General features: G+C 41.9%; 1 protein-coding gene across 1 annotated transcript; it reads left to right on the top strand.

The window, feature by feature from the left end:
• Nucleotides 1-482: 482 nt before the first annotated feature.
• LOC100010216 (CCR4-NOT transcription complex subunit 7-like) lies at nucleotides 483-3,954 on the top strand. The gene is made up of 2 exons (XM_001363069.5): nucleotides 483-1,896; nucleotides 2,311-3,954. Exons 1-2 carry the CDS (start codon nucleotides 947-949, stop codon nucleotides 2,369-2,371), a joined length of 1,011 nt encoding a protein of 336 aa, XP_001363106.3. The 5' UTR covers nucleotides 483-946; the 3' UTR covers nucleotides 2,372-3,954.
• The last annotated feature ends 9,280 nt before the right edge of the window (nucleotides 3,955-13,234 follow it).

Genomic DNA, 13,234 nt, shown 5'->3' with positions numbered 1-13,234 from the left:
CCAAAGGCAATCCTTCCTTCCCTCCCCTCTCTCTCTGCTTCTTTTCCTTCTTCCTTCTCCCCTTTTGCAATTCTGGGCTTAGCTGATTGCTGGTTGGGACCATCAATCACTCAGTCCATCCATCTGTCCATCTATCCCTCCCTCCCTCTGTCCATGCATCTGTGCATGGATCCATCCATGTCATTCATGAGGGGAAACACGACTGCGGGGGGCGGAGGGGGGCGGTTGGGACTGGGGATGGCAAAGCGGGAGGAGGGACGGGGGACTGTGTGCACTGATGTAGGCAGGCTAGCAAAAGCAGAGCTGGAAAATGGAGCAGCCCCCTCCCTCGGTGAGGGGCTGACGTGGTCTCGGGGTCTCCTAGAAACACTCGCGCACGTCTCCTGTAATATAATATAATAATAACCATAACCACCAGCATCACCTCGATACAGAGGCAGGCTGACGTCACCGCGCAGCGCCCTCCCAGGGCTTGGACTTGGGAGAGGGGAGGGGCAGAGCCACGCGGCTCCCGCGCCCCCTTCCTTCCCCAGGCCGCGAGCGCGGGGCAGTGGGTGAGGGGAAGGTCAGAGCAGGGGAGGGATAGAGAGAAGGTGGGGGCGCAGCCAAGGAAGGCCGTCTCTATGGTGAGGAGGAGGTAGCTACTGGGCAGCAGTGGAGGAGGAGGCGGCGGCGGCGGCGGCGGCGGTAGCGGCGGTAGAGGCGGAGGAGAAGCAGCCGGACCAGGAGCGGCGGCAGCGGCGGCAGCGGCGGCAGCGGCGGGACCGGCGGGAGCGGCGGCGGCGGCAGCACTAGCGGCCCTGGAGGTGCAGGTACAAAAGTAAACGGGGAAGAGAAAGGGGCTTTGGGAGGACCATCCCTGATCCGCTGGGGGAGAAGCTGCTGCCTGTTACAGCCACCCCACGCCCCCACCCTGCCGCCCCCATCGTCCCCGCCTGTGCCAATCATGCCAGCCGCCCATGCCGAGCAAAGCCCGCGGATCCGGGAAGTTTGGGCTTGCAACCTGGACGAGGAGATGAAGAAAATGCGCCCCGTTATCCAGCAGTACAATTACGTGGCTATGGACACGGAGTTTCCAGGTGTGGTGGCCAGACCCGTGGGGGAATTCCGAAGCTATGCCGACTACCAGTACCAGCTTCTGAGGTGCAATGTGGACTGGCTGAAGATCATCCAGCTGGGGCTGACCTTTATGAATGAGCAAGGAGAGTGCCCTCCGGGAACCTCCACGTGGCAGTTTAATTTTAAGTTCAATTTGAAGGAGGACATGTACGCCCAGGACTCCATCGAGCTGCTCACCATGTCCGGCATCCAGTTCAAGAAGCACGAGGAGGAGGGCATCGAGGCACAGTACTTCGCAGAGCTCCTCATGACCTCCGGGGTGGTCCTGTGCGATGAGGTCAAGTGGCTGTCCTTTCACAGTGGCTACGACTTCGGTTACTTCATCAAGATCCTCACCAACTCGCCCCTGCCAGAAGAAGCCCACGACTTCTTCGAGATCCTGAAACTCTTCTTCCCAGTCATCTATGACATCAAGTACCTCATGAAGAGCTGCAGAAACCTCAGGGGTGGACTGCAGGAAGTGGCCACTCAACTAGAGCTGGAGAGAGTTGGCTCTCAGCACCAGGCGGGGTCTGACTCCCTCCTCACAGGGATGACCTTCTTCAAAATGCGAGAAATGTTCTTTGAAGACCACATTGATGATGCCAAGTATTCTGGTTACCTGTATGGCCTTGGTTCTGGAGCCACCCATGCCTATAGCAACTCTTGCAGTGGCTACCACAGAGGCTACTACAGTGGCTACTACAGCGGCTACTACAGAGGCTACCACAACAACTTACAGTATGTCCAGTACAGCAGAGAACCTGTATGGAGAGGAGACCAGCCAGTATTCATGAGGTAAAATAGAAAATAGGCCTTAAAAAAAAACTAACAAACTTCAAAACATGCTTTCATTCAAGGTTTTTGTTTCCACTTAAATCTCTGGGTCAATATAGGGCTTTTTCCCCCTTCATCTTTTAACCCTGCCTTTTCAACCTGTTTTCTCTTTTGTCTTTCAGTACTAATTATAACTATTCCTTCCTACCACAGATCCTGATAAGTAGAAGAGTTTTCAGGTTGAATTTTGCAATGTATTAATAATCCACCTGTTAGCAAGTATGTGTAGCCGATGGGAAAAAATTCATATCATACTCAATCTTTTGGTAAATATACCTAGTTGATCTTAGTTTGGCCCCATCCTTCTCTTCCCATTCTCAGATGAACAAGCACTGACTGGAATTTAATGCCTTCTTTCATTCTTGTCACTTCCAGCATTCCAGAGATGCCCCTCTTTGAGGTCGAGGACCAGCAGTTCTACACCTATGGCGAGTGAGCCAGGCCGGCCGAGATCCTGTCTTAGGAGAAGGTTGAGTTTTCCCTGATGTTTGCCTGAAAGTTGATCATCCACCAGTTTACACAGCGTTCCCTTGTTTTGAACCCGTGGAGCAGAGTATGTTCGTTCATTGTGCTGAAAACTGTTGTCTAAGCTAAGCTAACCCAAGAAGAAAAAGAAGACCTTAGTGACTGCTTTTCCTGGTGTTTCATCTTCTCAGCACCTCTAGTGTTTCTTGGTTTTGAATTGGTATGTGTATTAGATCTGTGACTGACTAAATGTTTCAATCCAGCTTTACACCCTTCAGCAAAGTCCCCTGTGACTGGCTTTTCACAATCTGTCAGGGAGCTGGCATCCAAGGAGTCAGCCTGAGGTTCTGGTGATGGCATCTTTCCTTTTATCTCCTTTCTGCCTTTGTGTTCTACTAACACATTTCTTCTTTCTCCCAACCCTCCCTGGCCCCAGCCCTCCCCCACTTCCCCCCACCCCCACCCTCTTAAACCAATTTCATTATAGAAAGTCCAAAGAGAACAAAGTCACCTTAGGTATATTTTATACCTCATTAATTTAGAAGAAATAAGACTGTGCTTTTGTAGTTGCTAGAAAGACAAAACTCATTCTGAGGCTTGTTGTAAAACAACAGAAAGTCCCCCAAATTCACTTGAATGGTATTAGCCATCTGAGGACTATAATGATTATTTATTTTTGTGTGTATATTTTTGCCACATATTTTCTACCTAATGACAGAAATAACTGTGAATGCTTTCTTAGCCAAGCAGAGTATGTGTGACCAGGTCAGAGCACGTGAAGGAAAACCCTGGTCATTTGGTAATGCAATCCTGGTCAGAAATGACTTGTAAGTTATCTGCACTTCAATTGGTAATATTCTCTGTTTGCCAGATGCACTTGTTACCCTCGTCCTTTAATATTCTTTTCTTGTGAAGTTTGCCAGAGAGTTGACTTGGTGAGAAATGTGGATTGGGAGAAGCTCAGAGGAGGAAAAGAGTTCTTGGAGTGTGGGTGGTTCTGGAGAAATGGCCTTGGGAAGCAAAGAGTGCTCCAACTCCCCCCCTTGAGGAGGTCCTGGGGTGGGAGATGGCTGGTGGCTGGGGGTCAGGGGAGCTGGGAAATGAGTGACAGTCCAACCACAGGCAGGTCTTGGTGAGGGCAAGAGAAAGGAAGGGGTGGGACATGAGAAGGTGGTATCCCTCTTACTGCCCAATGCATATGGTGCCATGAACACAGCAAGCATCTGAGGAGTGTGTGATTCTTCGAATGTCTGGCTTCCTTCAAGGCTCAGGCCAAGGGGCCACCTTCTGCAGGAGGCCTTCCCCAGCTCCCTCAGCTGCTAGTGCCTTCCCCTCGCATATTGCCTTCCACCTACTCTGTCTATATCGTGTGTGTGTTTGTGTGTTTGTGTGTGTGTGTGCGCGCGCGCCGAGCTCATTACAAGTTGTCTCTCCTCTTAGAATGTGAGCTCCTTGAGAGCCCAGATAGTGGATTTTTTTGCCTTTCATTGTACCACAGCGTTTAGCACAGTGTTTGGCATACAGTAAGGACTTAATAAATGTTTATTTGATTGACTGCTTTGTCTAGTGTTTGTTGGGAAGTGCTCCCCTGACATGGTTGGTTCATCTCTGGGAGACCATGTGGAATGGGGACAAGCCCTGGCTATTTCCTGCCTCCTCCTGCTATCCTAGGAGATGGTCAGCAGGATGGGGCTCACCAGGAGTCCGTCCCCCTGACCCACACCCTCACGGCTCCTGCATACCTTGGCACTGGCTCAGCATGTGCAGTTCAGAGGGAGGGTGGTGGAAGGGCTGCTCAGAACTTTTTCAAGTCTAATGCACTGAGTTACTGCCTCTCCCTCTCCCCCATTTCCTTGTTCCTTCCTGTTCTCCTTTTTCCTCTCTCATTCGTTTTCTTCTTCCCTCTCCTCTCCCTAGCCCTTTTCTTTCACCTCATCCTCCTTCCTTCTCTTCCCTTCTCCCTCCCCCTTCTTTTCTTCCTCCTCTGGCCTTCTCCATCTTTCCCTCTGTCCCCCCACTGCTCTGGCTCCTGGTGTTGGCCTGAAATGCCCCTGCTGCTACTGCCACAGTCCTATCCCATGGTGCTCCAGAGCTGGCAGCCAGATCTCCCTTCTGCCAAATGGTTTCACGAGTGGGTCCCTGAGCAGTTTGTTTGCTGAGCCCAGAAAAGTGCAGTGTGCTTCAGGGAAAGAAGTGACTGGGTTGGGTTCTCTCCTTGGGGGAGAGCAGGCCTCAGCAATGGGGGCAAAGGACAGCAGCCCCTCCCTGGACCTTACCAAGTAGGAGGATTTGGGAAGAACTGAGCAGAGGACAATGGGTGTGGAGGGAACAAGAAAGATTTTGGTCAAACCCAAGGAAGAATCCCTCCCTTTTTCTTAATGATTTCTGCCTCTTGAGAATTTTTTCACCCACTTCAACCACAGACACACACCACAATGACAATGAGGTTGGTGGGGCTGGGATTAATACCTCATTTTCCAGAGGAGAAAATTGAGGGTCCAGAGATGGGGCACTTTTCAGAATGTCACAGCACTAGGGAAATGGTAGCCCCAGGTTTCAAACCCAGATCACTGAGTCCTATGTTCTCTCCACTCTCCCGGTTTGCTGGACACACTTGGTGTGCTATGGTATAAAAGTGAAAGTCACCTTTGTGATTTCTAAATAACATGGTTCCCATCAAATTTTTCTGCTGGTCCTGAATGAAAGGCTTACTACTTTATTAATCAGCATCTGCTATTTGTTAGCTGTTTGACCATGGCCAAATCCCTTCTCTTCCTATGGGCCTCCGTTTTCCCCCTCAGTAAACTGAAGGTCACTGTCACTAGAAGATTTCTAAGCAAGGAGTTCTGACACCTGAACCAGTACTCTTTCCTTTACATTCCAGCTATCTGTTCTAGTCTTTAAATTTTTATATATATTCTTACAGATTCAGAGACTTTTATCCACATCTCAGGAAATTCAATGCTCTTTCTCACACAATGAACCAAGTGTAGTTGGATGACCTGGGGCTTCCATTTTAAATTATCAATGCTTTAAAGCAGATATTATTCCTTGCAAGATTTTTCAACATCTGGGATAAAATTAATTGAAAACCAGTTTTAGAAAACATCTTTAGTCACCCTTGCTTTTTTATTTGACTGGCCAGAACTGGCAGTGATCAATAATTGTAGCCTCTAAGAATGGGAGGACTTTAAGACTAATATGAAACCATTGGATTTATTTTTAAATTCTTGTCTGCATTATCTCCAAATAAAAGTGTTAGGTGTTTCAGACATACTTTAAATTCAGGTTGAGGTTTTTTTCCCCAAAAAAATGAAAGTTCTAGAAGAAATTCTTTACAAGAATAAGTATGTTCCATCTACATTAAAATTTTTTAATCAGTATATCTACATTCTTTGATTATTTTCTTCAAAACATCAGGTCATTTAGCTCTCACTCTTCATCTTTGTTGTCTTCTTTTTGTTAATTTTAATATTCTCTAATTTATCTTGATATTTAAATTATGTGGATCAAGCAGTTCTTCTAATAAAAGTTTCTTTGCTTTCCACTTCATTTCCTTTTTCCCTACTATTTTAAATCCTTTTGACATTTTTCCTGTCATTGATATGCTTTTATTATTTCAGGTTGTTTGTGAACCATGAAAAGGTGATACAACTTTGCTTTTTAAAAAAAATTTTGACTCTGAATTTTATTATAATCCACGTGGCCTATTCAAACATTCTGATATCTTGTCCTCTTTTAGAGTTACTGTGACCATATTCATTCCATTCTGGTAGATTAAGTTTTTTATGTAAAAATAAACTGCTTTTTTCTGATGGTAATGTCTGCATTAGAAGTATTCTCCTGTAGTCCTTCTTGTTAAGGGCTCCTTTAAAAAAATTAACTCACACATCTGTTGGTAACAGGGCATGAAGCAGCCCATCACACCCATACAAGATGACAGGCAAGTGTAGACTAACAATATTTCATTGTTTTGAAACTCTGCACTACCTTGCATTTGTTCCACGAACTCAATTTTAGCTTAAATATGACCTTGGATGATTTTCTATCTTTACACTAACTTGAATTTTGTATTATTTAAACTTGTATTAATTGCAATCATGCTATATAAACCTGAGTTAGAAAAATGACTGTGATCTTTCTTTTTATTTCCCAATCAGAATTTGGTCTGGCATGATTTCTGTAGGGAACTGAACTGTACTGCTTCTTCCTATTCAGTGGATAGTCTCAGCAATTATACCCATTTTCCAAATGAGAAAACCAAAGTTCAGAAGGGTTAATGTTATTATTTGCTCTTGTTAACACATGCTGAGATTGTTAGAAAGAAGAACTCTCAACCACCTCTTTCACTATTACAAACATATGCTTATTGACCTTGGAAGTATTTTTTACTGAGACCCAGGAGTGAATGAGGAAGTGAAAAAACCTGTATAATCTTTCCCTGAAGATCTTTAATGAGAAACCACCTGACACACTCATACTTTTCTTTCATTTCCTTCATGGAGATTGGCAAATGGAATAGATGACCTCTAGAAGCCCCTTCTATAAACCAGACACTAGAGTCTGTTTTCCTCAGATTAAAAGTTGGTCTGGAAGGGCAGGCAAGACAGCTCTGGCTCCATGCAATGAGAGCCAGAGATCCCAAATCACACAATTTCACATCTCTTGGTACATCCCTAAGACTATCCATGAATAGTTCTGTTTCAGAGGAAACAGGAATGAGTTGACAAAATTCCTGGAGTGGTACATGTAAGGACCCAAGGCAATCTCATGCCCATCTTCCTCAGATCTCAATTCCTAAGGATATCAATCTGAAACCTTACTGCCCAGACTTAAAGTTCCAGTGGCTAGGAGAGAGCTTGGGAGGAAAGAATTAGAAAAGTGAAATAGGACTCCAGAGGAGAGATCCTTTAAAAGGTAGAGAAACTCAGTGGATCTTTCTGTATCACAGAATCCTAGTATCTTGGACACTACTAACAGTGGGGTGGATGAGAGGAAGAACAAGGACATACAGCATCCCTTGCTTGCTTTTGAAGATACTGAGAAATGGGAAATTCACTATCTCCTGAAGATCTCTCTTTCACTTATTTATAACTCTAATTATTCCTAATTATTAAGATGTGAATGCCTTCATGGCAGGGTTTGTTTTTTTTTTAAAGTTTTCTTGAAATCCCCAACATTTGGCACAGTGTCTGGCAGTTAAAAATTTTGCCGACTTACTTTGTGACAGGAATGTATTTATTATAGATTTGAGCATCAAAAGGAACCTCAGAGATCATCTAGTCTAGTGAAGAAACTTGAAGCCCACAGAGTTGCCCAAAGTCATGAGGTTTGAAGGGAAATTTGAACCCATGTCTCCTGTCTTTAAATCTAGTGTTCTTTTAACTCCCAAATGTGGCTTCATTCCTTGTAAGGGAAGAGGAAGGAAAGATATATAGCATCTACTATAAGCCAACCACTATGTTAAGGCACTATACAAATAATTACCTTGTGTGAACCTTACAACAACCCTGTAAAGTAGCTGTTATTGTTAATCCTATTTTACAGTGGAGGAAATTGAGGCAAACCAGTTTAATACTTTGCCTAGGGGTTCATAGCTAGTAAGTATCTGAGGCCAAAATTGAACTCACATCTTCTTGACACACTTGGCTGCCTTCTTGTTGCTAAGTTTGCCCATAGACACAACCACGGACAATTTCACTCCATCCTCCACTACCTTTCAGATATGTAGAGAATTATCATTTTCCCCTCTCAGGTCGTTTCTTCATCAATCCCAACACTCCCAGTTCCTTTAAGACATTATTGCTTGGGATCTTGTCTATTATAATGAGGAACTAGGAGGCAGTACTTGTTGCCAGACATGATCAATATATGCTGGCCTGGTTTTCTTAAGTTGTATTCTTGGATTAGGGGAGGGAGTGACAGAGGGAGGGAGAGAGAAAGGGAGGGAAGGTAGGGCAAAACACTGTTGGAGACTTGGTGAACTAACAGAAAGCATTATAAAAACCATCAATAAGATAAGAAGTAAAGAAAAATTGAAGTACAGAGAAATAGAGAGTTTAAGGGAATAAGGAACAAATATTTTCTCAGTAAAAAAGGAGGCAAAATCCTCTGGGGAAGAAAAGTGGTGGAAGAGGTTTTATGAGCTTGATAGAAAATAAGATTGCAAATGGATCCCAAAAGGAGAGAGAAAGAGTTGGCTAGAAAAGTATAAAAAGGCAATGATTCAACAGAGAGGGCCCAACTAAAACTGGACAACATAAACCTGTAGTGGACCCAACTAGCCCAGTTAAGGGATTTCCTTTAGCACCATCAACTCAGGAGAACCAGAGTAGATCTGAAGACTGGCAGGGAATGAAGAGTGGTAGTACAAGGGGCAAGAGAGTCAAGAGAAAAGGACAATCTACAGGTGAAGTGAACAACTCTCTAGGGTCTTTCCTATATGGAAAGAAAAATTAAGGTTAATGCAGGTCCAGGGGAGAGGAGACCAGGAGAGAACAGAACATAGAGTTGATGATGAAGAATAAACTGAGAAAAAGTGAATCAGTGGGAGATAAGAATGACAAAAGTGAACAGGAGAAATCACAGAAAGAGGACAGGGGTACAGAGGGAAAGAGAGGGACAACACAGAGAGAGGAGGTACACTGAGGGCACTGACGGACTGAGGGACAGGAGCACATAGAAAACAAAGAGTATAACAAAGGCAGAACCACACTGAGAAAGCAGAAGGCCATCAGGAGAGAATGGGGACATGGAAAGGAATGAAGGGTATGGTGATGACAGAAGGGTGGATGGCCACATGGAGATGTGGAACAGTTAGTAATCATTCATTAAGTACTTACAATGTGCCAAGACCTTTGCTAATATTGGAGGGGAGGGGAACAAGGATGAGAAAAACAAAGGTCCCTACCAAGAAAGAGGTTACATTCTAATGAACTCATACTATACAAATAACTACATACATACAACACATAATCAGTGTGACTGGAAGTAAACCCAGAGAAATCACCCAGTAGGAGTGGCAAAACTGGAAAGGATCTAGCAAAAATATTCATGCATACAAAGTGGAACCGAGAAAAAGAAAGCCTCTGTAGAGTTATTTCCATGTTTAAAAAATACACTCAATGTTCCATTCAAAGGAGTTTGTTTTGTATGGTTTTGTGGGAAAAAATAACTATTTCCTCACTATCACTTAAAACATAACATAAGGGGATTAGACTCAATGATGCATTCCAGCTGTTACAAGGGAATCACTTTAAAAGACTGATATATATTAATTTAAGGTCGCCAAGGAATCAGCTATGTAATTCCTAAATGAAAACTTAAGTCAGCCGTCAATCTTTTATGGAGTTTAATTACAATAGGAGGAAGTAATTAGAGATAGAGAGAGAGAAAAGGGAGAGAAGGGAATAGGGCTTAAATACCCCTTCTGTTTAGGCTGGGCCAAAAGGCCCAAGCCCTTAGATAGCTGGGGCAAAGAAAAGAGATCAGTCCCTATTACTCACGTGACCAAAATGGAGAAACAGTCTCAGAGCCCCCACCTTCAGCTTCCTTCAGAGCAAGCTTCTCAGAGCCCACACGAACCACACACAACCAACTACTCAACCACCCTCCTCCAGTCTTCAGACCCTCCTATCTTTAAGGAAACCATCCAAGTTCCTCCCCTCAGTTCTCCCATCTACCAATCACTGTTCATCAATTTCCCTGTGCCAATGGAGGCTCTAGCTTAACCCAGGACCGCCCAGAGGTTTCTGGCTTTTGCACATGTCTGTTGAAGGTCATATTTTCAAATGATTAAATCTTTGCTCCTTTGCTACAGCCCTTTCTAAATCCTGTTAACCTGAGTAGGGTAGAGATTGGAATAATTAAATTTTGATCTAGGCTGCAGCCCTTACTCAATCCTGTTAGGACTGAATAGGGTGGAGATTTATTCCAAGTATCTCCATTGTATCAATTCTAAAATCAATCATGACTCAAAGAAATTCCTGTTCTATGCTTAAGCATAGGTCAAAGTCCTTTCCATTGTTCAGCAAAGGGTTTCTGTCCTAAAGTAATCTTAAGAAGGGAAGAGAAGGAACCTCCCATGCCAATGGGGTTCCCATTCCAATAGACTATCAGTAAGAAATTTTCCAAGTATGAAATATCCCAATGGTGAAATTTCCAACATTTATAAGTCTAAGGAAATTTGAGGTTTACAATCCCCCCTGATGATCATTGGGAGACTAGTCTCCCCATTGATCATTTAACATAATCATTTTGTAGTTCTAAATTCACTTCTAACTAAAGATATACACAATATTCAATTTTCTAGGAGAAATTAGAATAGTGAGAGAGGAAATAGAAAAAAAAAGAAAGCAAAACCAATGTTTGCTAGGCGCATTGACAGAAAGTCAAATTAGGGGCAGTCCCTTTTGGCATAAATGTTACAATGAATGTTCAATCAAAAGTTCAGTCCAATCAATCACATCCAAAGTTCATTCTTGATCTTCTTGATGAAGTATAGGTTTTTGGCATCTTTCTGCAACAGTTCATTCTCTGGATATAAAAGTTTCAAGCTTTTTTCTTGAAGATCTTTTCTCGAACAAAATCAAAATCTTTGAAATTTTTTATAACAGTAAAATCTTAAACAAAAGTCTTGGATTTTTATAAAAATAAAATCTCAAACAAAAAAAATTCAAAAATTCTTAGATTTTAAATTAAAATACAATCCCCCCTGAAGTAAGTATTTTTAAAAAAAAATATCAAGTTTAGCTCAGCATGCAATGTTCAGTTATGGGGGTGTATGTGTCAATTATCAAAAGAATAGAAAAATAATCAAAAACATAAGAAAAATTCAAAATAGACCTTGTATAGGTCCAGTTTAAAGTAATTTCTATCCCACAAGTATGTAGGACAGAATGCAGTAATATTTCACTTAGCCATTTGTAGCCAAGACTACAGGAAGTTGCCATAATATAAGAAGAAAAGAATTAGAATTCTATTTTGATGGGGAAATGTCATTCCCTTGTCTGATTTTTTCCTCAGGGATATAGGGAGCCAGCATGATAGTCAAGGTTTGTACTTGTTTGAGTACTTCGAAAAGAGTGTAGATACAAGGAAGTCCTACGACTTAAACATAAGTTAAGCGTCGCAACCTCGAGTCTCACTTTAATATTTCATGTGTGCTCTATTGGCACTATTCAGGTTTAGTCTGTGCTCCTTGTTTTTATCCCTTTTCCTGGAATCAGACACAAACATTAATCACAGTCCTATAATATTTTATCAATAAATGGCAGGTTCCCATAGTTTAAAGCTTTTAGGCATATATTGATATTATAGCAAGAGTATATATATTAACTTGTATTACTGCAGGGAAAAATAATATTAATATTAATTATGTGTACCTTCAGTACAAAAATGAGAAAAAAATCAAATATTCTTATCAAAAATAAAAGAAAAGAAATAAGAAAAAATAAGAAAAAATCAGTAATTCAATATATTCTTGAAAAAAAAACAGCATCCATTTGTCTATGGATTATTATCTCTAATTCTTATGATAAGATAGAGTCACAATTCATATGATAGGATAGAGTCAATCAGTCTCAGCAGAAGATGCTTTCTTCACATGTGAGCAGTGAATCCAAGAATCCCTTTCTCCAATCTTTATAGATGTTGGAGTAGTTAATAATATTTGGAATGGTCCTTCCCATGAAGGTTCAGTTGCTCCAGTTTGCTTGAAATTCTTGATATAAACTTTATCTCCTGGGTTCAGGTCATGCAGAGAAAAGTCTAATGGTCTGGCTTGTACTGCAGCTCCGGATTCATGAAGTTCACGTAGTTTGTGCTGTAACTCCTGTATATAGGAAGCAATAGTAATATCTCCCCCTAATAGAGATGTATAAGCCGGGGAGAAAGGCTTAGCCTGTATAGGCGGATGTCCAAAAAGCATCTCAAATGGTGAAATATGTAAGTCTCCTCTAGGCCTGCTTCTAAGATAAAATAGGGCCAGAGGGAGAATTTCAGGCCATTTTAAATGGGTCTCAGTGCATAATTTGCCAATCATAGTCTTAAGTTCTTTATTCATCCTTTCCTACTATTTGGAGAGGAGAAAAAAAAACTGAAAAAGGTTAATTAATATCACCAAAATCAATACAATCTAAGAAGAATCATCTTTATTATATTGGGAAGTTCCTTGGGCACCCTCCTGAAGGGCACCTCTCTGAGGGTCATTAGTACCTCGAGTAATTTTTGGACGAGCGCCATTTCTCATATATTGTTGAGTATTATCATTAAAATTTTCTTCAATTTGAGCATTGTCATTAATTTCCCAATTCCTATTTCTATAATTCTGGTCTCTAAAGTTCTTATTTCTATATTCATTATAGTTATTTCCATAGTCATTATTATAATTTCTAGAATTCTGGTTTCTATAACCATTATCATAATTTCTATAGTTATTATTTCTAAAACTATTATTAAACTGTGTATTCCTTCCAAACATCTTAAGAAAGGTTCTACATTCCATCATTTTGTGGCCCTTCTTCTCACAGAAGTGGCAAGTAATGGATTGATAATTGGATTTCTGGAGAGGGGCAATTGTCGTTGGTTCATTATCATGCCCACTTTCTAATTTAGTTATCCTATCTATTACACATCTCATTTTTTTCTTCATTTCCTCCATGTCATCATTATTTTCTTCCTCCTTTTCCTTGTTTCCCTTTAAAACATATATAGCTGTTTTTCGCAATTCTTCAAGGTCCATATCTGACCATCTTGGGCATTGTGTTTTAAAATAATTTTTAATTACTTTGCAAGAATTGTTTACAAAGATTCTTCTAACTTGTCTTAAACTATT

This window comes from Monodelphis domestica, chromosome X (genome assembly GCF_027887165.1).
Source record: "Monodelphis domestica isolate mMonDom1 chromosome X, mMonDom1.pri, whole genome shotgun sequence".
NCBI lineage: Eukaryota > Metazoa > Chordata > Mammalia > Didelphimorphia > Didelphidae > Monodelphis > Monodelphis domestica.
This window is presented reverse-complemented; position numbering and strand designations above follow the sequence as displayed.